Source organism: Toxotes jaculatrix, chromosome 24 (assembly GCF_017976425.1).
Source record: "Toxotes jaculatrix isolate fToxJac2 chromosome 24, fToxJac2.pri, whole genome shotgun sequence".
NCBI classification, from domain to species: Eukaryota; Metazoa; Chordata; class Actinopteri; family Toxotidae; genus Toxotes; species Toxotes jaculatrix.
In genome coordinates this window covers 6,136,261-6,161,959 of record NC_054417.1, presented here as the reverse complement: position 1 = coordinate 6,161,959, position 25,699 = coordinate 6,136,261, and the positions used below count along the sequence as shown (strand labels likewise).

General features: G+C 42.5%; 1 protein-coding gene across 2 annotated transcripts; it reads right to left on the bottom strand.

Moving 5' to 3' along the window:
* Positions 1 to 179: 179 nt before the first annotated feature.
* On the bottom strand, positions 180 to 13,483 carry obsl1a (obscurin like cytoskeletal adaptor 1a). Of its 2 annotated transcripts, XM_041032165.1 has the most exons (25): positions 13,091 to 13,483; positions 11,048 to 12,332; positions 10,048 to 10,317; positions 9,581 to 9,841; positions 9,076 to 9,381; positions 8,621 to 8,887; positions 8,251 to 8,526; positions 8,042 to 8,156; positions 7,790 to 7,950; positions 7,428 to 7,700; positions 7,004 to 7,279; positions 6,592 to 6,867; positions 6,221 to 6,496; positions 5,845 to 6,120; positions 5,473 to 5,742; positions 5,107 to 5,373; positions 4,757 to 5,026; positions 4,388 to 4,654; positions 3,499 to 3,765; positions 3,178 to 3,290; positions 2,934 to 3,087; positions 2,508 to 2,669; positions 1,915 to 2,019; positions 1,551 to 1,817; positions 180 to 1,320 (listed from the first exon to the last, which is right to left on the bottom strand). In XM_041032165.1, the coding sequence occupies exons 2-25, from the start codon at positions 12,240 to 12,242 to the stop codon at positions 1,043 to 1,045; spliced, it is 6,648 nt and encodes a 2,215-aa protein (XP_040888099.1). In that variant the 5' UTR covers positions 12,243 to 12,332; positions 13,091 to 13,483; the 3' UTR covers positions 180 to 1,042. The 2 variants fall into 2 exon arrangements, with proteins under 2 accessions (XP_040888099.1, XP_040888100.1); XM_041032166.1 differs by lacking the exons at positions 6,592 to 6,867; positions 7,004 to 7,279; positions 7,428 to 7,700.
* Positions 13,484 to 25,699: the final 12,216 nt, after the last annotated feature.

The following is a 25,699-nucleotide window of genomic DNA, read 5'->3' as shown; positions in this document are numbered from 1 at the left end:
GCCGTTTTGTTGAGCATTTCTTCTTTTCATAAACACAATGAATGCATGGGAATTGTGTTTGTCTGCTAGAAGTTATTTTATTTTTATTTTATTTTATTTTATTTTATTTTATTTTATTTTATTTTATTTTATTTTATTTATTTTTGTTTTTGTTTTTGTGTTTTGGGAGTAGGGGGCAGTATAACCCCGTAAAGACAAAATAGTGCATCTTACCTACCAATGATTAGCTGTTGCTGGAGCACCTGTGGTTGAGGGGCTGGCAGGTAACAGCTGCTGGTAGCCGCAGAGCTACGTTGGAGTTACGGGCTAACTGATAAATGTAAGTCCAACATTTACGCTCATTTGAACTTTTTTGTCTCCACCAGTTCGTAAGAGAAATATCTGACTCTCGAAACTCTAGTCCCAGGTTTTCTAACGTTTTCATGCATCATGGTAATAATTAAATGAAAGGCACAAACCGGCGTTAGCTCGTCGCTTGCTTGTAAGGTGCTGGGCGGATAGAGGGAAACAAAAAGCAGTGTAGTTTGGTTTTAAGAGTACAGTTTTTTCCCCCCACTTAAATCTTTACTGTTTTCAACATACAAAAGAAAACAAAACAAAGATACAGTGACCCAAGACTGAGAAAAGCAGCACGTCCTTACTCTGGAGAAGCTGCAACCAGTACTGAAATGATTGATCATTTAAAGAGCTGTCAGTTAGAAAACATTTTAAAAAGTGTTTGACTCTTTGGCATTGACCACTGTTACTTTATATTTTATTGTGGGGGCTTTCCTTAAGAATACAAGAATGTAAAGTCAGCTGGGCAAATAAATATCTACACTGTAAAAAACAAACAAGAGGAATAACTCGACTGAAGAAACATGCCTCAGCTTTAAAATACTTAGTCCGGCTTCAGTGAATATCCTCAATTTGAAATAAGCTCGGAAGAGAAAAGTGCAGGCCAACAAATCACTATAAATGTTTTTTAGTCCCATTTTTTGCAGTCAGTCTCTTCACTTTTCCTTCTTTCTCTCAGTCACTTGCTTTTCTTTCTCTCGTTCTTCTACTCTGCCATAACACTGAGCATAGCGCTGGTCTTTGCCTTGCCCATGGTAAACTTGACGATCCCACTCATGTCCACACTGGTGTTTTTCAGGGTGAGCTTATGGACTGTCCCGCGGTTTTCCAGCCGGACAGAGGGGCCCGATTGAAGGGTCTCTCCATTCAGAGTCCAAATGGGAGGCTTGCTTATGTCGACAGACACCTCACACTGGAAAGACGCCGCCTCCGGCTCCGTCACCTCCACGTCCTCAAGCTCTTTGACCATCACGAGAGCCTGGGCTTCAGAGCAGGAAGGGAAAGAGGTGTTATCATGGTGTGAGGGAACACAGTAAGAATATAAATAACTTGGGGGGATAAGTGTTAGAGAACCATTAAACTTAATACCTAGAGAAGTCATATTTTTATACACAATATTTGTAAAAACTAATCACACTTAAGTGCAGTTTTGTGTGGTTTTGTGAGCTGGAGCAGTAAAGGTGATGTGGTCCTCAGTTCTCCACCCATCTTACCTTCCACCATCAGTTTGGCTTTAGATGTGTGCTCCCCAACCTCGATGCCGTAGGTGCCCTCATCCTCCACAGACACCTGCTGGATCACCAGTTTATGGGAACAGCCGTCAACCGAAATCTCCACTCGATCCGAAGAAACCAGCTCCTCCCTGCCCTTGTACCAGGTGGCGCTGCAGCGAGGTGAGGAAACGGTGCACTCAAGGATCACGCGATGTTTTTCCAGGGCTGTACGGTCTCGCAGGGGTTTAACAATGGAAACTGGAAGCTCTGGAGTGAGAGGAAAATGTTTGTGATTTGGAGAAGAACATTTGTCAACATGTCAAATAAAAGAAACAGGACATTTTAGATGTGAGAATGAGCTTACCTTCTACCTCAAGGAAAGCTGTAGATTCCATATCTCTGGCTACAAAGCGGATTTCTCCAGCATCTTCAGCTTTGACATTGCACATCAGCAGGAAGTGTTTGGTCCCTGAAGGAGAACAGCAACAGAGATGGAGAATATATTTCAAGGCACTTTGACGCTGTTCCTCTCTGCTCCCTCGTAGACCCTACAGTTACTTACGTATCCCTATCTGGCTACCAGAGTCCCTTCTACAAACTAGTGTCACTAGTTTAGTAACAGCTTTTTATTCATAAATTGTATCCACAATGTTTCCTAATTTTATTTTCATGTGTTATTCTTCCTTTCCTTAAATTTGCCCTTTGCACTGTAACAAACACATTGCACACTGTGGAAGGCATAGCTGACATATATCTAACTCTAAGAGACTCCAGACTTTGAGATTTGCTGATCTATATCTTTGATCTATGCCATTTCACTGGTTGGTGTCCTAGCATCACACACACACTCCTATGGTACATCTGTTGCTGTCAGTGTAAATGTGTTGTGAGTATTTGTTTCTCAGTCTAATCAGAATCATTTAGTCTCAATAATAATCAGCCCGTTCCTTTTCTAACCTTCAGTGCGGATCTTGACGGTGCTGGTGGGCCGGATCTTGTGGCCGTCCTTGTACCACTCTCCAGTCACATCCTCCAGAGAAACCTCACACATGAAGACAGCGTTCTGGTCCTCCTGAATGTAGAGATCCTCCAGATCCTGCACTATCTCCAGCTCATGCTCTGTGAGGTTAGTAAAGTGATTTAGATCAGGGATATTGTATGACAAAAACAGGAAGTTGTTGGTTTTTTTGAAGACTTATTGATGCATTAAGCTTCTCCTTAAAACCACTAGATGGAGCTCCACTTCAGATATTTCACTGGCTGCACAATTCATCATGAAATACTTGAAATGTAAAATATCATCAAATGTAGATTTCCATATACAGTAACTGTGCTTATGCAGATTTGTTCAATGTTTTATCGGATATCTGTTCAGACAGTTACCATACACCTCCAGTGAGCAAGAAGTGTTAATTTCGCCTGTTTCACATGTGTAGGTGCCAGAGTCAGCCCGGGAGCACTGCTGGATCTGACAGAACCGCTTCCGACCCATTGAGTAGATCCGACAGTTCTTCCCTGGCTTCAGCTCCGTCCCGTTCTGATTCACAGAAGAAAAAAGACACAGGTATTCCTCACCAGTCTGTTGTGATTAAATCACAAAATGATAAGGTTTACTGGTTTGTTTTACCTTAAACCATCTGACTTCAACATTTTGTCTAGAGAATTCACACTCCAGAGTGGCAGGAAATTCCTCCTCCACACGGACATCAGCCAGTGCTCTCAAGATGGACACCGGTGTCTCTGTCAATTCAGTCGGTGAATCAACCAATTAAAAACTTAAATTATTCATGGTTACAAATACAAATTCAAAAACTGCTTAATAAGAGAATCCACAGTAAAAATCTGAAACATTCCTATTTCTTTGTGAACCAGTGTCTTACGTTGCAGCAGCTGAGTCTCTATCTAATAAGCACTGGCTAATCCACTGAGCTCCGTAGGCGTTACTTACCTTTAACTGTGAGCCTGGCAGTGGTGCGCACACCTTCAGCAGAGAAGACGATGGTGCCTGTGTCCTCCAGGGTGAGGTTGGACAGGGTGAGGCCATGAACTTGCCCATTAGTGCTCACCCGCCACTGGTTGTTTGGTTTCACCCGAATGCCGTCCTTCTGCCAGGATCCCTCCACATCGGCATGGGAGAGCTCCACCTCGAAGGAAGCAGTCTCTCGTTCAAAGGTCTCTTGGTCAGTCAGGCCTTTACGGATGGAGATTTTACGGGCTGGATTGGAGGAGATGAGAGAGAGTAGTGTTGTGAGAGGAGTATTAAATGATGCCATCTAGATTGTAAATATATATATTTTTAAAACAAATCATGCTGCTTTGAGGCACATCTATCATTTCCACTGTACACTGAAAGAACACTGTGTTTCAAGGGCAACAAAAGGTGGTTCAAATATAGGCCCAGCTTAGTTTATCGCATTACAAAAACACCTACAGTTGCTCCATGGTCCATTGTCACAGTGTCATTCAGTACAGTATTGTATGACAGCATGGCTGTGTTTCAGAAACCTTTCCACGCTTACAGGTCTATCCTTGCTCTTCTCAGAATCTTTTTTCATGCGACATACTGTGAAAAAACGCCTACAAATGTACTGTTCTACGCCTGCCCAGAACTCATGTGTGTCAGACGAGATGCCAGTGGCAAAGCGGCACACCGCACTGACTCCTGAGTAATTCCTGCCTTTGCAAAGCATGTCTGCTATTGCTGAAATGATTAATTGATTTCCCTGCTGGTCCACAGAAAATTGTTGGACAGCAGTTTTGGCTGGTGATTCATTTGGTTAATTGATTAATCACTAAGGTCACTTACCAAGCAGAAATACAAAATATTTGACACTTACGTTCTACATTGAGCTTGACCTGTGTCCGGTCATGCAGAGTCTCGCAGCGGTAGGTTCCCCGGTCTGACAGAGTCAGGTTGTGGATGGTCAGACTGCGTGTACAGCCATTCTGGGCCAGTGTGTGTCGGGGACCAGGCTGGATGACCACCCCCTGCCTCATCCACTGCACCTCGCCTGTCTCCAGGCTGATCTCTGTTTCCAAGGTGGCATCACCAAACTCCTCTGCCATGACAGCCTCCATTTTCTTTGTAAACATGATCTGAGCCTCTGAGCATAATGAGAAGAGACAGAAAAAAACATTACAGTGAGCTGCTGGTAACTGTGGTAATACACTACTTCTTCTCTTTTCTGTGCAATTAATTATCTTACCCTGAACTTTGAGGGTGGCTTTGCTAAAATTTCCCTCTGCCTCTGCTGTGATCTTGGAGCAGTCCAGCATTTGGCACTTCTTAATCACGAAGGTGTGACATAGGCCGTTCTGGGTTGCCTGGAAACGATCACCCAGGGTGATAGCCTCATTGTCCATGAGCCAGACCAACTGGACATCCTCAGGTGAAACCACACACTTAAAAGTGGCATCTTCTCCTTCAAGCACGGTGGTGTTGTGGAGCTCTGTGAGGAACTCCACCACTCGAGGCACTGAAGAGACGAAAGAAAGGTCACAGACCTGCTGCCTTACATGGTAAAAAACAGAAAATCTCCAGCCCAGATGTACTTACTTTCTACTCTCAGCGATGCTGTAGTGTGGTCATCTCTGGACTCACAGGTGTACTCCCCGGCGTCCTCTCTGGTCAAACGGTGGATGGTCAAGCTTCGTTCCACTCCATCTGCCCGAATGGAGAACCTCCTGCTTGGAACCACCTCCACACCATCCTTCAGCCACTGGACGTCTGCCTTTGGCTTGCACACTTCACAGCGAAGAGTCACCATACCGTCAGCGTGGGCCACAGTGTCCCGAAGAGGCTTCAGAAACTTGATTCTCATTTCTGCAACACACACACAAAAAAAAAGTTAATATAGCTTTTCAGTTGACACTTGGTATTCTGTAATATTATTGAATGACAAAATCAAACTGAAATTTTAACCTTTGACCAGCAGACTGAAGTGGATCTGGTCTGTGTTGACGTCACAGGTGTACTCGCCAGCATCAGAGCGCCTAAGAGGCTCGATGGTGAAGGTGCGTTTATGGCCCTCCATGAGTGCTCTGAAGCGTTCGCCTTCAACAGGCGTCCAGTCTTTCAGCCAGCGCACTAGAGCTGTTTCCTTGGACACATAACTCGTCAAGGTCACACTCTCTGCTTCGTAACCCGTCACAACAATATCATCCTCTTTATTCACAAACGTGACTGGAGGTTCTTTGATATAAAAGAAAAGACAAGCAAATATTAGCTACCTTTGTAATCAGAATTTATCCTTTCTCTTTTAAGACTCTTAAGACCTATACCCTGGGTCTGTACCTTGAATCCGTATAACAGTGATCATCTTGTCATCTACAGCATCACACATGTACTTTCCAGAATCTGAGGACTGGACATTTGAGATGATAATTTTCCTCAGAGTCCCATAGCTCTCAATGTAGGTGCGGGAGTCATTAGTGAGCAGCCTGTCATTGCAGTACCACTGGACGGGGGCATTGGCACGGGACACCTCACAGGCCAGGATCAGGTCATCACCTGTCACCATTTCCTGGTAGTCAGGGTCGATCGAGTTTCCTACAATGGTCACTGGAGGCTCTGAAGCCAAAAGAGGGAGAAGATGGGTGATTTATTCATGTGAGAATTAATCACAATAACAAATTACTTTAAACCGTAAAATCAACTAAATGAATTTTACCTTCAACTGTAACCTGGAAGCTGATATTATCATCTCCAACATCCAGGAAATACTCTCCTGAGTCTTTGAGCTCAGCATTGAGGATGACCAGCGAGCGAAAAGAGCCTTCTTCCTCTTCACAGAACCTTTCATCGCCCTCAATACGACAGCCATCCTTGTACCATTTGCCGACAGCATTGGCTCTGGAGAGTTCACACTCCAGCACAATGTCATCAGAAATCAGGGATTTTAGATTTGTCTTGATCTCTGACTTTCTTAAGATCTTCACTGGAGGCTCTGAGGATGCAGAATTGAATATTGACACTCAACATGGTATCATAGTGGCCTTTATGGATCAGAAATCATCTCCAAAGCCAACCTTTGCCTCTTACCTGAAACTTTGACCTGGAAATCTATTTGATCATCGACAGCGTCGCAGGTGTATTTTCCAGAATCCTCTGGGGTTGGAACATGGATGGTCAGGCGACGGATGAGCCCATCCTCCGTGATGGTGACGTTCCTGTTCTCCTCTATTTCTTTGCCATTCAGCCACCACTTGACTTCTGCACTTGGCCGGGACACCTCGATCTCCAACACAACTGGTTTGCCGGCAAAACTCTCCAGTTTTTCAGGTGCATTTTTAGGACGTGTAAGTGTCACTGGTGGCTCTGAATGAAAAGGAGAATTAAAATCATTAAAAAGGAAGGAGTTGTACATGATAGAAATGCTATCAAAATTATATGCATTTATTGAAAATGCATTTATGAAGATGATAAATATTTACACTTGTGTCCTTATTGTTACCTGTAATAGTTACCAGGAACGCCACAGAGTCATCCTCAGTGTCACAGATATATTCCCCGGTGTCTTCCACTGTGGGCATGGGTATAACTAGCCGGCGTTTGGCCCCATTCGCCTCAAGGATCAAGTTAGGGCCCTCATCTACCTCTAGGCCATCTCTGTACCAGCGGACAGGGGCATCTGACTGGGAGATTTCACAGCTGAGCTCCAGCCTCTCGGAGGCCAAATGGGTCAATTCCAGCTCTGATTCACCGGGAGAAACAATTCGGACTGGTGGTTCTGGTACAGGAAGAAAAAAAAATTAAGCATTATTTGACTGGGTTACAATTGGAAATCTTAGAGACATGTGTAAAGAATTTTGTTGTCTCTTAAATACCTTTCACACCTTTCTGATAGGAATATAGCAGAGCCAGAAGTGAGTGCAAACCTGTGACAGTAAGCTGGAAGAAGACAGAGTCTCCATCTGTTTTGCAGACATACTCTCCACCATCCTCCACTGCTCCACAGAAGATGGTCAGCCTCCTGTAAGGACCCTCAGATATCAGCTGGATGTTGTCACCGTTCTCCACCTCCTGGCCGTCCTTGAACCACTGCACCTTCCCGCTGGAGCGGGACAGTTCACACTGCAGGTTGATCTCCACTGAGATGTAGCTTTCCATCACAACATCATCCTTAGGTTCCACAATCATCACTGGAGGTTCTGTGTTTGTAGACAATGTAAACAACCAGGTCAGTTTGTCTTTCTAATGTAGCTAATGTGTGTGTAAAGAAAAAGAAATGTCCTTGCACCTCTGACATTGACGGTGAACTCCATGCTGTTGTTTCCTGCCTGGCAGGTGTAGCTGCCGGCATCTGAGGTTTCTGCAGAGCGGATTATTAACCTCCTCACAGTCCCCTCTGCCTGCAGAGTGATGTTGTCACTGGGCCGGATCTCACAGCCGTCTTTATACCTGGGACACACATTTGATAAAGACAACTGTAAAATACATTTGCAGACAAATTACAGATTGTCATTCATGTCTCTAACAGGACTTTACTTACCATATGACTTCGGCATCCTCTCTGGAGACGTGGCAGAGCAGTACCACGGGGTCCAACTCCATGCTGCTCTTGTGGAGGTCCTCTTCTGGGACTGGACTGAACTCCACAGGAGGACCTGAAAGGACATAAAGGAAGGAGGAGGGAGGGAAGAATGTCAACAGCTGGAACACCAGGTACTTAAGGATGATTATTATTCAAATATCTTTCACCTGCAACATCCACGTTGAATTTGATGGTGTCATCTGAGGTTTTACACGTGTAAACTCCAGAGTGACATGCATCAGCTGATTGGATCACAATCCTCCTCATGTTCCCATCTGATTGGATGCTGAGGCCATCAGTCATCTGGAGCTCCTCACCATCTTTGAACCAGGATACTTGAGCAAAAGGGTGAGTAACTTCACAGTAGAGAACAATAGCATCACCAGTGTCCACCTTCTTATTGCTGTCTAATTCTGACAGAGGGCTGAACTTTACTACAGCAGCTGCAAAGAAATAAACATACAAATTAAATAAAATCCCAAAACTTTATTTCATCATATACTAGAAGTAGCAAGATTAACAGATTTTAACACCTACGTTTAACTTTGAGCACACATGAATCCCGCACTCCGTTGGCTATGAACGTGACCTCTGCTGTGTCATCTGCAGTACGAGTGCCGCGGATAACCAGTGAGTGCTGTGTTTGGGACTGCTGTATCAAGTACCGTCCGCCATTCTGCAGTTGGGCGCTGTTCAGAAACCAGGTTCCAACCATTGAGGCAGACAATTCGATGGAGAAGCGAGCATCTTCGCCTTCCACAACTTCACAGCCTTGGAGGCGGCGGTAAATTTTGGGCCCAGGAACTAAGAAAAATGGAAAAAACAGATTGGTGTCTATTCATTACAGTACACTAAAAATCACAGAAGGTTTGTAGAATGGTAATGCATTTCTGAGCAATAAACGTTTCCTTGTTGGTTGCAGCTGCATTACATAGTGACACAATGAAATACAGTAACACATGTACAGTTTTACTTCACAGTCATTTCCTCACCCAGATGGATGACTTTGGGAAACTCCACATGACCACTTCGTCCATACTTGTTGATGCAACAGACTCGGAAACGGTAGTCGCCTTCGCATGACACGCTGTCACCGGTGACCTCAGCCGAGGTGGCGGTCTCTGAGGTGAAACACTTCTGCCACTCCTGGGAGCCCACTTCTTGTCTCTCCAGCACGAAGATGGAGCGGGTGGATGTCTGGCTGTTGGGGGCAGGAACCCAGGTGAGAAGGGCACTGTTGGGTCGATCTACATCCATTTTGGCACCCACAGGGCAGATAGGGGGGCAGTGTCTTGAGGCTAAAGCACAGAGAGGAGAGGGATGAAGAATGTAAGTGTGAACCACCATGACAGGAAGCCATCCTCTATCAAATCTATATCCTATCAAACTCTTCATGGAACAAAAATCTATCTATCTCAATATCAGAATATCACGCTCAGAATCTTTTGCTAACTAGTCCAGAAAACCATGGCACAATTTAAGGAATCCTGTAAGTACCTTTGACCTTGAGGCGTGATGTAGTTTTGGATCTCCCTGCGACAAAAGTCACTACCCCTGAGTCCTGATGGGCTACGTTGACAAAGACCAGAATGTGAGTTTTGCCAAAAGACTTCAGGATTGTCTGGTGTGTCTCATGTAGCTTCAGGCCATCTTTGAACCAGTGGACCTCCATGTCATCATCCTCCACCTCCACGCAGAATGCTGCATTCTCACCCTCGAGGACCTCCAGCTTCCGCGGAAGTTTTCGAACAATAGTACCTGTAAGCAGAAAAGGTAGATTTTCAGTTTTAAATCAGACTTGCACATCTCTCTCTGTTAATGATCATAGGGAATTATTTTAGAGTAGCTTAAACACATAGTTATTTTTATCAAATTATCGTTGGATGGAGCAGTTGCTTGCTTCCTCTTTAGGAGAAATTTTAGCTCTGAAGTTTTCATTTCCATTCAGTTTCTGTACATCATACCTTTAACTGATAGCTCTGCAATGCTCTTTGCTCCATCTGGCATCTCACAGAGATACACTCCATCATCATCTGTCCCAACATCATGGATGGTTAGTCTTCGTCTGGTTCCTTTCTGCTCCATCCCATATTTACTGCTGGGCATCAGCCTCTGGTCCTCCAGGTACCAGGCAGCTGGGACCGACTCATCGGGCACCTCGCACTCCAGCACAGCAACATCCCTCTCCCTCACTTCCAGATCTTTTAATGGACGCCTGAACCGCACAGCTGGGCCTGAAGAATGAAGGAAGTGGGTATTTAAAATGTATTTTCCTGTTAGCAAAATGTATGGTCATAGACTAAATCATGGCTTAAACTGCCAAAGTGTGTTGAATCTCTCATGCCGCCACTGAATATTTTTTAAGTATTGCTCAGCTTTAATGCCACTCCATATTATCTGTGTATTAAGGACTGACATGTTAACCCCAAGACCAAACTAACATGTATGATAGCGGCAGCTGGCACAGTACAGGACTCTGCATATGAGAGGCTATGTGACCCTGAGGATTATCTGCCCATTATGAAGGGATTAGGACAAAATAATTAGCTACTTTAAGAGGTGATGGCACAAATTTCAACAAGGCACACAATCAATTAGCCTCGACAAATGCAGCTTGTGTATGTGTTATCTGTGTGGTTGGGGATGTGCATCAGAGACACAATAACCCACTCATGGACCACGGGTTGTTTCTTTAAAATGTTCACCTACAATGACGATTCCAGAATCACTTGAAATGTGTTGTGTTCTTTGCTCTTGTCACTGTTGTTTGGCAGCTTAATACATTTTAGATAATTCACTTCAGAAGATTAATAATAATTTTGCATTGTTTATTATATTTGCATTCGTTTACCATCAGTCTTTTGGTATTTTGTACAGTGATATTTATCATTTTAACAATGCCACATTCAGACTAACTTTAGCCAGTTAAAGTTGCAGTAATTTAATCAGGGAAGTATCTCCTACCTTTGACTGACAGGTGAACAGCACTGAGGGTGTTTCCAAGAGCGTTTGATGCTGCGCAGACATACAGCCCTGTATCCTGCTCTTTGCAGTACAGAACCTTTAGTGTGTAGTAGCCCTCCCTGTCCTCAAATATCAGATGACGTCTCCCAGGCTCCAGGAGAACCCCGTTTTTCTTCCAGATGATCTCGGGTTTCGGCTTCCCTGTCACACAGCAGCGAAACTTGGCATGTTTCCCCTCTGCCACTCCAAACTTCTTGACCGTAGACAAGTTGACAGGTGGCTCCTCACTAACCCTCGACAAACTGAGTCTCCCACCCCTGTGCTTTGGTGACCATTGGCTGTTAGTGTGACTATTTGAGGACAGTTTACTCTCTTCTCGTTCTGGTACAGGCTCAACAAGAAGGACGGCACCGGCCAAGGCCTCACCGTAGCAGTTGATGGCCTTGCAGGTGTAGACACCTTTGTCAGGCATGCGCGTCCTGTAAATCTTGAGCTGGAACCAGCCACCGTCTTGATTGCTCACGCTGAAGTGTGAACTTTCGAAAATGTCATTCAGCCTCTTCCCATCTTTCTCCCATGTCACCTCTGGCAAAGGAGTACCCCAGATTTTGCAGGAGAAGGCAGCGTCCTCTCCCCTGTCCACACGCAGAGAGAGGGGCTTGATGAGGAATCGTGGTTTATCATCAGATGTTAAATCAACCTCTTCTCTTTTTTCACTAACCCTGCTGTTCCATTTGTGATCTCCATTTATCTCTGCTCCATTTTCTTTCCTATGTTCACCGTTTTGTTCTGTGCAGTAGCCATTCAGATGTCCTTTGTATTCTCCGTTTTCTTTCACTGGTTGCTTCATACCATTGACCCCTATTTGCCTTTGCCCCCCCTCTTGTGACTGGGCCTCTCCTTCCACTTTGAGGGAGGCTGCTGCATATGTTTCACCTACGCTATTTCGAGCCTTGCAAATGTACTGGCCAGCATCCTGTTGCGTCACTCCAGTAATGGTCAGCAGGTAAGCTTTTCCCTCCTCTGAGAGCTTGTAGCGTCCCTCAGACATGATCTGGACATTTTTACGCTCCCAGATCACATCAGGACGAGGGTCCCCACCAATCTGGCACCTCAGTGTGGCATCTGTGCCACACTGTGCCACCACAGGACGTGGGTAGCCCAAAACACGAGGAGCACCTCCAAAAATATCCATGATAGTGTCACTTTCTCTGGGATATGAGTGGAGAAATTCCTTTTGTGGTGGGATTGCCTGGAAATGATCGTCTTATCTGTGGTGAAGGAGCTGTGAGACAAAGAAAATGTACGTTTCACTTGAGTCTCGACTGGATACAAACACAAAACTCATATTTCTGTTTACAACTGAAATGTGTTTAGTGAGGTGTTTATCACACGGTCAGTGGTTTAGTTATGTGGATTTCGAGCAAACGTAAACCACTCTCAGTTGTCTCACAGCTGGTGCTGTAGCTCATTGAAGAGTGTATTTATAAAGTAGTCTGTCCGAAAAAAGACACCAGAGACCATGTGTCACATAGCACACAAACTGCAGTGACACACCTGCAGCACGAACTAAGACAAAACTGACCCATAAATGCCGTGTATGTATAGATCATGTATGTTAGCTGTTTCCTTACTGATGGACTTTCTGGATTTTTGCATTGTTGTCATGATGTCTACACCTTTAAGGTTTAGCAACAACCCAAGACATTTGTTATGTGGAGCTAAATTCCTCTTTCATGTGAAAGACTTTTTGCATTCTTACAGCTTTTGGTTTGATCTCGTAGCAGCCTGACACACACTGCTCTTGCATCTGATGCACATCCTCTAAACAGCATGGATCATATAGTCATGTGCTCATTTCTAATCTAGAAAAAAGCTGTTTGTGTAGGGTGTAAGATACTTCTTAAGTCTAATGGTTATACAGGCCTGAATGTCAAGAAGCAGTGTCAAGAGAGACACATACAGTAAGACAGGTAGTAAACATAGTGTAGCTTGTAAAATTAACCAGAAAAATGTTGAAGAACAGTAAAAGGATAAACTTACCACTCCTGTGAGTCACTGTCTTTAAAGCATTCTGTCACTGTTATGTTCTCTTAAAAATGATGTCCTCGAAATGTTCAAGCTGGCATCAGTTAATTCATAAGACCTTTGGCTCTTCTTTGAATTATTCTTTGACTTAGAGAAATGGCAGATATTTGTTCTGTTGCTCTGTAGAATGGTGATGAAGCTCTGTGAGACGTTTAAGCTCTTGTTCCTTGTCTCTTTGGTTTGTAGCTTGTGGATTCTGGCTGACTTCGACACACCTCCTGGTCACTGAGAGTCAAAGCAAATGGATTGGATCTTCTATTCACCAAAGGCGGCCCGTGATCACAGGTATCATGTCTTGTGTGTCGTGTCCCATCGGTTTGGCTTTAGGTTGCAGGTGGCAGAGAGGAAAATGACCACAGTCTTTCAGTCAAGTGCTTGGTTTATGCGTCAGCTCTGATACTGTCATTGTCCAACAGCAAAAGAGCGAGAGAGAGAAAGAGGGAGTTGGAACGGGGGGCGGGCAGCATTAAATGCTTTCACAGCTGCTGCCACTGCAAGCCACCACCTAAAAATACCAGCAGCTTCGATGACAGTCAGCCAGATAAAGTTAGGCTCTCCATTCACAGACCGTGGCTCACTAAAGATAGAGGGGAGGCAGAGCTCTGCGATGGATCACGCAGCTCAATAGATAGCCTGAGTTAAACCTCGGAAGAGAAAGGACACCTCACCTGCTGGAGCTCCTTGAGTCATGAGTCATGGTGACCCACAAAAGGTCAAATTAGTTTACACACATTAGTTTCAGAGAAGGATTCACATGGAGCAGTGGTCTGAACAATGAACAGTAAAATCATAGTTATAAAAAGTCACTAGTGAGTCTCCCCTTTCTAGTCTGTTGCCTTACACTCATATAGCAATGGTGTCTGTCTCAGTCTAAGCTGAGACGCTCTTCTCAGTGTGTGGGTCACTGATAAGGAAAAGATTGCCTAAGTGTTCTGAGCATTTAAGCCCATTATGATCTGACAAGTGGAGTCCTCACTCTCAGGGTTTGAATGTCTCATCAGGATTTCTAAGTTTGACAAAAATATTATATCAGTGCCCACATGCTTTGATAATGCAGGTCTAATCTATGAATTAAAATTAAGGGGTAGGATTACAGTTTGACCAGTCAGTGAGTTTTAAGCATCAGAACATTTAACAAAAATGTTTCATCTCTACAAGCTGCTACTGATATTTGAAAACTGAAGTATATTTGGACACGTACCCAAAGCGTTAAACAATTTTCCCTTAATAAGTATCTGCGTTTATGCCTTTCACTGTTACCACGTATGACAGATTTGAATCCGGTGTCGACACTTGTTGCCTGCATTCTCAGACAATAGTGCTCTAAGCTATCTCTTTAAGTGGTGTGTTTGGGACAGCCAAAGCCGCTGATACACACTGCAAACTGTTGACCTTCAGTGCAAGTCACATAGCTTTGGTACCTTTGTGACGGTTTGCTGAGTCACTGCACTTAACATACCATCTCAAACACAGATGAACTTTAAAAGTTCCTGACAGAAGTATGATGAGGAGACATTAACATTTTAGTAATTTTAGAGCTAAAACAAATGACGTCTGCTAACAAGGATGTGTCAGTAAACAATTTGCTATTTGAATAACAGAGTCATTTGGAGGACTGACACCACAGTAGAGGCTCCATTTAAGGCTGCTGGTACCTCTGACATTCTCATCCATGCAGTCATCCCTGCAGCTGTTACGTACGATGACTGCACCAGGAATCAAAAGCACAGTGCTGCTCTTTGTCCCAAGATTGTATTTCACTATCAAAAGCTGAAGAGCATTGACAGAGACCACAGGCTTCTTAATTGCTCGTCAGTCAACCTAGTTTCAAATCAAGAAAATCTTGTGTTACCAGTGAGGGTAATTGGAAAGGTCATTTAGAGCCACATATGCAGTGCTTTACAACCTAAATGGATCCATGTCTCAATAAAGAATAGAAAAACATCCCTGGGTCATTCAGTATCCAGGGATCATGTTGAATTCCACTGCCACTGAGTGGAAATGATTTCTTTCAGCTGGTAGCTGTAGGCAAGTAACTGCTGCAAAGACAGGCACTGCTCACCTCGGGCTGGTGTATTAATGCTAGAGATGGGAGGGAGGGTGCAAATCTCAAGAAATGACTTCACAAGCTATGATTTTTCATTAGCTGAGCAGATGAATGAGAATCCATTCCTCAAAATGTAGTTTGATTATTAAAAAAAACAAAAATCAAGAAGTTCAGTGCTTAGAGTTCATGGCACCGGATTTAAAGCAGTCACTCATGCGCACACAGATGTTTAGTGCAGCTGGGTATGTGTAACTGTCTTGCACAATATTGTCCAATAGATGGAGCTAGAGATTTATTTTTACTTTTATTTTACAGTGAGGAATCATTGAACCTGACACAAAATTAATAATAGATAATAATCCATTAACAAGGCCTATTCTTTAAACCACATGACTCTGACCTTTGACCTCCTTGAGGAGGAGGAGGAGTAGAGCAGGAGAATTGGCATCACATATCAATAAAGTATCCCATGAGCTTAATCAAATTCTAACTTATCTAAAATACAGATGATCTAGTAAGAAGACGTATGATTTTACCAACAGGGCACTTCTGTAAACTTTTGTTGAACTGAACTTTCCTTAATCACTATTTAATTGTAGAACTATAGAAATCTTCAGTAGCATTTAAGAGGGAAAGTCTGTCCTTTGTATTGGTCTGATCTGTTAAATGTCCCAGGATGAGATGTTTATGACCCCCAGAGACTAGAAGAAGCATGTCAGAGAACACGTACACACTCGAGGGCAGAACCCTGTCCCTCCATCTTAAACCTGACCTGCTCTGAAAGAGAAGAGAGGATGTATACTGAGAATCGGAAAGGGGAGTGAAGTGGTGGATGATAGCGAGACATGCAGAGAGGAAAAAGAAAGATCAAACATTTTTGTCTGGTGACCTCTGACATTTTAGCTCCTCCCTCTTCTCTCTGCAACCTGCAAGCATGCTGGGAGCAACAACAAGGGATTCTGGGAAAGACAGGAGGAGGGCTTTTTTTTTTTTTTTTAAATATAAACAACATCTGTGTGTATGTGTGTGAGGCAGATAGAGGGGTACATGTATTCAAGCACTGGTTGTTTTTTTAATTATTATTATTAGATTTTTTTTTTTCTCTCAACATTTATCCCAGATTTAGTTGTAGAGCAAGCTGTGGCACAGAAATAATTTTATTGTGATGAAAGCAGCTTTTTTAAAAACATGATTCAATGGAAAGTTAGTGTCCTTGTTTGGCCTTCTTGTGGGAGACTGACATTTTTTAGCTGTGGAGACAGGGGTCCATGGAAAGTAGCAGTTGCACTTGGCTGAGTAACAGACAGTAAAAATCAAATAATCAATAAAATAAAGGGCGAATGAAGGAAAATAACACTTATTACAGTCCCCTCATCTGACACTCAGAAGAAAGCTAACAAGCTTTATTCCTAAATTGTCAAACTATTCCTTTAAAACTGTCCTCAGTGAGTCACATCACTGCTTTGGCTGACATGTTTCTCCATTATGATTAACACATTGTTTTGGCCTTTGGGATCAGTCATGGGACAGCAATATAGAGTACAGAACAGGCCTTATCCTTTAACCAGAGCAGCCTTTATTTTCTGCCCTTGGATCCTTTGACAGGACTTATAACTGTCATGAAGATTAAACATGTGACCCTCAGGTTACAGCCAGCATTTCTCATATTCTGAACTCAATCTGCCAGCCTGTGCATCCGTCAAAATTTTCCATTCTCAGGGTTTGGTCTGCAACAGATTGTTTAAAAAATCCTCTATTCTTCTCCGTCTGTTTGGGTTTTTATTTTGAACTGTTGTGCATTGGTAAGAGGACTTGTATTTCAGATATGGATTTATTCTCTTGTTTACATTTAATCAAACGTTGCTCTTGTTGACTGAGCTCACAGCAGGAGGGGTTAAGATCTCAGAGCTGCATCAGCATTGACTCTCACCAGTTCATGTTTGTATTGTGTGTAAACCCAGACCTGTATTTGGTGTTCTGCTGCACTCCGATCCTGGATTTGGCCTTTAAGTCAGCTCCATATTGTGTTTGTTTCATTAATGAGAGTCAGATGTTATTGGATAACTATTGCATTACTTTTCAGGATCAGAAGCAGATGTGGAGCAACATGGAAAAAGGCTCTCTGATGAGGAAACAGACACACAGCTGATAGAGGGCAGAGGAGTACTATCATTTCTCTTTAGCGCTTTGATGAAGTTTTCAGCCGGAGTTTTGTTTGTGGGCTTGTGTTGTGTGTTGTGGGCGGTCAAAGTTAATGACCTGCAGCTGACCATCTGTTACAATAGAAATGCGTCTACTGAGTATTCAGTAGACGCATTTCTATTTTTAGCTTGATATTACAGTGTACACTATCTGAAGCTGCACATATATCAGTTCATTTATACCTTGTACTTTATATGTACATTTATTACATCACTAATCTGAATTTCATTAAATTCTTTGGATTTGAATCCAAACACCTAATCTATACATCCTGCTTCAAACAATGCAAATCAGAATGTACTTACACAATACATTGCATTGTCTTAATCTGTCCATCTGCATTTCACGCTGCTATAAATAGTTCCCTCTACACTGATGACAGTTCGTTGACATTTTATGTCAGTTCTGGACACAAAGTCTTGTTACTAGAACTCAGCTGCCCTGACCATAGCTCTGAGAGCGATTTACAGCACACTGTCATTTGCACTCAAGCACAGTCACGTAATATACAAGGAGGCTTTAGCGGCAGATGTAGATGTAAATTACATACGATCACACACACTCAGATGGATGTCATGACAGATGTGAGGAGAGCAGTAGATGCCGTCACATCACTGGGTCGCTGCTGGCAACCATCTGCTGTACGAGCTGACCCTTTACTCCATCTGATCTGTCTCTGACTCTTTCGCGCTCTCACTTCCTCTCTCATGTTTTATCCCTGTGCTGGTTTTGTCTCTCGTTTTCCTTTCAGAGAGAGGCCAACACCATGTTTTTTTTTTTTTTTTTTTGTTGTAGATTTCAAAACAAGAACTTGTAGTATTTTGTGTGTGCATACAGTATGTGTATTAATATGGCAGTTTTTAAAAGGAGACTTGTGTGTGTCTGTGTGCCCCTGGGCAGCATGTGTTCAACTATGCCCCCACCACATGTCAATCATGTGCTTACAAACACACATGCTCACGCACAGCTGCTCATTGTGAAGCCCATGTGGTTAGTTGGCCTTAATTTACCGATGTCTCTAATTAGTGGCAGGTTGTTTGACGTGTGTGTGAAAGAGAGAGTGAATAATTGAGGGAAAGGCAGGGAGAGATGTGACTGGTCCAGTGTGTGTGTGTGTGTGTGTGTGTGTGTGTGTGTATTTTGAATCTGCTGACACTGGTCGTGGCCGATACACTACTGCAGCGTATTTAAATTCCCATCTTTAAATTTTTTATGCAGTAGTGTGGAACAGGCTCTTGCGAGTTGAAAAAGCTTCACTGCAGAAACTTGTCTTAGTTGGAAAAAGATGCTCTGTTCAGAATTTATAGATAGACCGACAGATATAGATGATTATTTAAGGCTGCTGTTACCACAGCAACCAATTTGTGTGTGTGTGTGTGTCTGTGTACATGTGTGCACACGCTAGCTAAAGTGTCCTCCACATGAACCCTTTGCAGTTACTTTCCTTTCTGAAGGCGATGCCCATCAGAGACCTCTTCACACCTTTCATATTTACTTGTTGCTGTTTTCTGTGCTTTCCTGAGTGAAAACGAATGAAATGTTTTATGACTACATGAACAAGCCAAGCCATTCATAAAGATTTGTAATTTCTAAACAGTGATCGTAGAATAGCTGACCTGAAATGTAGAGCACTGAGAGAATCCAGAGTCAGTAAAACACACCTATGCACGCAAGAATTTCCAATAACTTTGTAGAGATTTGTTTAACATCAGTGCGTCTGCATTATTCATCAGCTGTTCTTGCTGACAGAACCTTTACTGAAGCTGTCACTCATGATATTTCATGCTTGATTGTGGATTTTGGCCTAACCAACTGAAATTATTAATAAGCTTTATACCCTGCATGTTAATATCAATGCCAGATTGTATTGTTGTGATTAGATTAGATTAAGAATTATAAATATAGAAATTGCTTATACTCCAAACTCTACCAGCGAAATTCACATAAATAAATGCAAAAGGAAAATCTACAGCTTCTTAGCCATTGTCATTGTTTTAGAAAAGACAGTGTCATTGCTTTTGGAGATATATTTCATTCCTTTGTCACTTAAATGAAATGTACTTACATTCAGCTGCAGCTGAACATTATGCACAATGGTGATTAGCTGTGTCATAATTTGTGGACTCTCATTATGCTAAAAGACAATCTTTGTACATTATCTGAGACATTCAGTACATTTTCTCCTCCAGTCTTTTGATTTCAAACTTCCTCTCCACATTCACCTTCTTCCCTCTGCTTCTCTCCACAGTGTTTCATTAAACATGAAGTTTAAGGCACACTTCTCGGGAGCTTGCAGCTCTGATGAGGAGAGATAATGATAGCGTGAAACTCTGGTTTCCCCTAGGTGGTGAGGCACACACACACACATTGTGCGTCTAACTGTACATGGCACACATGGCAGTGTCATCATTATTGCTCTTAGCGACACTCCTGAGGAGGTGTTTTATTGATGCGGCCTAACTGAAAATGGCCATTCAGCAGAAAAAAAAGAGCATGGAGAGAAAGGAAGTTTAATCTGCCATGTCAGTGTTTCCAGAGTGTGAATGTGTGAGAGAGAGACAGGATGCAAAGCCAAAAACATGGAGACCAGACGCACAGGACCTGATAATAATTTCCCTTCCCTCCTGACTGTGTCTAAAAACATCTTTCACCTCTCCTGCTATCTGATTGCCATGGTTACCTCAACACCTGTCACGTGCAGACACACACACTCTCATTCTAAAATTAGCAACTTTGCAACCATAGTCTGGTAGAAAAGCTAAACACTCGATCATTTTCCCCTGAAGCAGCAGCTTTTTTCAAAAACATCCTGTTTAGGAAATGTGATAATGATAAACTTCAGACTGTCTAAATTTTGTCACTGTAGGAAACAGAGACGCACACAGTCATTCTTATGTAACAGCATGTGTGAGAACTTCGTGTCCTTTGAACTCAATCCCATTGCAGCACTAAAAAACACAGCTGTTATATACATCTTATATTTGTTCTTAGAAAAAGAGGTCAAACAGACGTGGATCAGCCTTATGTTGGCTTTATTTGCATTTGTTCCTAGTGCAGCTCTAATTGACATGAGAGCAGATTTTTTTTATGTTGTGAAAAAGTCATAGATCTGAATTCAGGCAGATTGTTGTAGTTTTGGGAAAGAAATCTCTCAGATTTGAAAATATGAATGGAGAGCAGCTAAGAGCAGTGGTGCGGCTGTGAGGGAGTAATGAATGAAGGCAGGAGGGAGGCTGAATGAAGTACTTTTCCTGATTGAACTTTCTCTAAGCTCCATTCTAAATCTTAAGCCCACATTACGAACAGAAATAGATTAAATAATGACAAGCACAAAATCCTTCTTTGACATTTACAATAAAGATAAAGTGTATGGGATTACATTTATGTTGTGGTTTGCTCATTCCTGTGCACTCTAAATATTTACCACATGCCTTTAGCAGCGTAAATCAGAGGTTAAAGGTTGAGCAGTTTGAAAGAAAAGCTGCACTACTTGACCAGTAGCAGTACAGCAATCACTGTAAGTGGACCACTGATGCCACGCTTTACTTCATCACAGGAAAACATGATGTGACTGCAGTGTTTCTGGATATAGGAAAGTTTTTTTTAATTGTATGTATTCTGCATCAACACATTAAGAACTACAGTTGAATACTGCAAGTTTCAGCAGTTTTGTTTCTGTAGTTTGTTGGTGAAAAGTATTCTGGGAAATGTAGGAAAACATAAAGTTAGGGTCAGGGAAAGTGGATTTTCTTTATTTTATCTTTGCAGTAAATTTATAACATGTTTAAGTACAAATATAAAATAATCCATCGTACAACAAAACATAATTGACTGACGTAATTGATTTTTTTTCAGTCAGGACAGAAAGACTCATGCATTATGTTCATGATGACTGTGCATACATTTTTATTTTTCAAGCTGCTGAATTATAGATGTCGTTTCCATATTAGAATTTTACAGTGTGTTTATCATGCCTGTGTGACTGAGGTGATATTTCAGCCCTCATCACTTCCATATCCTCTGCCAGGTTACGAGCTGTTATCTTGTCTTTGGCTCTCAGGTTCGTGAAGCATTCTGTGCACACAGGAATCAGCGACTAATTACATTCTGATTAGATTGTTATGTAACAGGTTGCACGTGCGGGCTATATTAAACTGAGGCAGCTTGGTGATTCATTGCACACATGGATAAGTAAATGGCTGAAAGTCAGAGCAGGGAATGAAGTGTTACGCAATGTGAATCCAGCGCACACTTGTGCTTGATCTAGTAAATCGGGCTAAAGAAAAAAAAATCCCTCATTCACCGACAAGAGCTGCATGTATGAACGTGTGTATGATTGTTTGTGTGAGTGTGTGTGTTTGTGTGAGCGCATCCAGCTCTGACTGGCAGATTGTTCGCAGTGAAATGTCAGCTGCCCACAACCATACAACATGCTGTGCTGCTGCTATGTATATCCGTATCTGTGTGTGTGTGTGTGTGTGTCACTGCTTCATTCACAAGAGTGTGTACAGGAGTGACAGGCAGACAAACAGATGGGGAAGAGACAGCAGGGAGGGGAAAAATCAATACATAATGTCACAAGATATTCATTTTTCATCATATTTAACTGATACTTTGACGTGTAAATGACTTTTGACACAGATTTATTCCTCATCAAACATGTTAAATGCGGTTGTGTCCGTCGAGTAAATAAAATAAAAACGCCCAGCTTCAAAATGATAAAGCGTCCTGCAAATCCTGGATCAGATTGAATGAGTTTTCCAAAAACGAGGCTTTTCTGAAACGGCCAGCCTACAACAAAGTGTAATCCACAAATACATTCACGTGTGCTGATATTCAAGGCTGGTGAAAGAGATGACTGACTGAATTATCTGTAAATGTCTTGTTTAGCTGAAAAAAGTTTCTGCAATTTAATAACAGATCACAGATATTGATAGAATAGAAAGATAAATGGAGAGAGGTGGTCGATGCTTAACATCCTGTTCTTTTGCTGCCTCTGATCGACATGAACTTATTCACACTACGTCTGTCTGTCTGTCTGCCTTCTTAACACACACACCAGCACACTGTACTGTGTGCGTGTGTGTGTATATGTGCTGCTGGGGATACTGCTGGAATGGCTTTATTGCTAGATGGGGTGTGGATTGTTGTCATGGAAACTAAGTAAGGGGGTTAAGATAGCAAGTGTGTGTGGTTTTTTTTGGGCACTTGACCCTTTTCCAGCAGGAGTGTCTCTTTGGGAGAGTGTGTTACAGCATCGCCAGTGACTATTCTCTGTCTCGACACACATTGTGTTGGTGTGTTGTTTTATGTAAGTGCTTGTTTGTGTTTATTGAATGATAGTCGAATAGCAGAGAATGAGAAGGAGAGAGAAGATCAGGGCTTTCTGTGCCTCAGAAGACTGTTATTGATTTTCGTTTTTAACAGTCCGTTTCTGCTGACCATGTGTGTGTCGGTCTGCGTGTGTGTGTGTGTCTGTGTGTGTGTTTTTAGTGAAAACGTCCATCCCTCCCCACCGCAGTAAATCCATCTCTCTGGCTCCATCATCATTAAGAGGCTAAGATCGGTCCCTCAGGCCCCAGAGAGAAATCCATGCTCCTCTGTGTGTGTTTGTGTCTGTGTCCATGCATTATGTGTGTTTCTGCGTTTTGTTTTGGGTTTTTTTTCCTCATTTAAATCCATGCTCATGCTGTTTCATGTGTGTGGCCAGTGAGATGATCCACCAAGGCTGTAAGAGGAGTCCAAATCTAAATTCAGGTTTTTCCACAGCAGAAGCTCAGAGGGGATCTGGAAATATTTTAGTTTGCATCCAGCGTCATATTGGCCCCTAGAGACCCCCAGCTCAAATCCATTTCCATTCCTCTGTGCGTGCGTATGTGTGTGTATGTCTGTGTTCGAAGAATCCATCTGCTCTTTCCTTGTTAGGATCAGCCCCTGAGGGCCTCTTCAGCACAAATCCTCTCCTCCTTGCTCTCTTTTACCAGATATCAAGGAAAAGGAGAAGCATCTGCCTCAGTATGTGACTCTGTCCCATCTTTACTGCCTTTGATTGCATTTAATTTATTAAAACAATTTCATATAAAAGAATTCATCCAGGTTAGTTACAGTAATATTAATGAAGCAGACAGTTTAAAACATCTTACAAAAATAGAAATGTTTATTGCAGCTCAACAGCACACAGATGAGTTTAACCATTTTTCAAAGCAGTAAAAATTACTAATGCACAATTGCCCACTTGCTAAAGCCCCTCTACAACACAGAAACAGCCAACTAGCTGTGGCTGGTAAAATCTGCCTGCGGTCACTGTCATCTCAGCTTGCACCTGATATAACCTGTCACTGGTTATATCTACCGCTGCCTGGAATCAAGTTTCAAAAATGACAAAGGATTTTAAACAGTAAATCTGCCACTGTTATCATTGTAAACTGCCTGTGTGCTGTGTGAGATTGAAAGGGTTAAGAGGCATAATAACAGTAAATAAGGGTGGTGAATTCCAGTTCTTCAAAAACTGTGAATTTACTGTGAATTTACCTAAAGTAAAGTCTGATTTTAAAAAACAGATTCTATAGAAACGGTTTGCCCACTGTGGCCTTTTGCACTGCAGTCACAAACTGACATTAAGCAGAAAATGTTCCTCGACTGCGGGGACAAACCGACCCAGAGAGAATTGTAGTCTAACTTGTTAAGATCACAGTGAGGTCGGTCAGGACATTCCACGACTTTCATTTCACTGTCTTGCAAGTTGATTGTGTGAACAAGAAGAAGCTTCAGATGTTCTTTCTTTTGAGAATGTAGCTCAAAGCAAAGGTCAGAGCAGGAAAGGATGACAGTTCAAACTTAGATAAGGCCACACTTTGACACAGACACACACAATTTAACTCTATCTTGGGACGAGTTCGCAGATGCAGCTGTACACACCAGCGCTCCTCAACATCTCCTCTGTTGTCTTCCATGATTACTACTTTTTCTTTCTTTATCTCTCTCTCTCTCACACACACACACACCACCATGCCAGCAGTTTAGACAGTATACAACTACACTTCTACATCGTGCATGAGACCTTGTTGCTAGGCAACAATGGCATATGTCAAAATGTCCCTGCGTGAGAGATCAGGCTCTGGGAATGCAAAGTGTGTGTGTGTGTGTGTGTGTGTGTATGTGTGTGTATGTGTGTGCGTGTGTGTGTGCGTGTGTGTGAGTTGTGTGCAGGGGACATGAGGACATCTGTGTGTGTGATTTGTCACTAATCTGGATTTCTCTGTATTGTGTATCTGTATGTGTGTGTGTGTGTGTAAACTGCAGAGAGTAGAGTGTACACTATGTTCCTACATATTTCCTCTGCTAAACTTTGCAACAAATAACAAAAAATGGACTTTATTTTGAAATCTCTTCAGTGTATTATCTTTTTTATTTTTAGGGTGTATCTCTGTTGATGCTGTGGATAGAGACCAGCTGTCAGTCAAACAATGTGCTCCAGTGCCATGGTGTCCTTTGTGACCCTGTCCTCACTGGAGTTTAAAAGTTCTTGTGAATGAAAAACAGTGGTGATTCAGTCAGGCCTTTACAGTAAAGCTAGCAACACCATGGCCATAACATTTGCCCTTAGACAGGACATTTTACTGAGAACTTAACTAAAATAAATGGCTTTGAGTTGACCATGCAGCCTGGAAGGAGAACCTGCAGACACAATCCAGGGAAGAGAAAAGCACCACTTATTCTCTGCACAATTTTGGGGTGAAAATTAAAAGACAAGAACATTAGAATCAAATATCAATCAAAGAAGAAGACGGTAACACTGTGCAGTTTGTGGTCAAGATTCAAATACAAAATTGTCTATCATGAAGTACTGTTGATTTAAGTGGTTAGTGCAATATTACTATTGATTTTTTTTCTTCCCTGTTTGTGCTTCTGTGTGAAAGTCTGTTTTAGTGCCTGTCTCTTCAGAGGCCCCCCCTCCTGAAAGGCCCAGTCCACTTTGATTCAGCTCCCGCAGGCCTGAGGAGGAACCGCCCACAGACTGTCGTGTTTCCGGTCTTCTGCATCAGTTCCGCCAGTATCTTTTCAGCTGCACTTCTACCGTGACTACCACAATAACAACGCGAGTTGATTCTGATTCAATATCAGGGATAAATGAAGAACATTGGTTGCCAAGATCACAGGTTTCCCCTGTATTATCCTCAGGTAAATACTGCTGTCTGTCACATAATGTTTAGTATTTATGCATAAACTCTTCAAACCATAAACATTCATCCTGTTTTACGTTTCTCTTTATAGGAACATATGAGAAATGACCTACAGAGCCCAGTGAAGTAGAA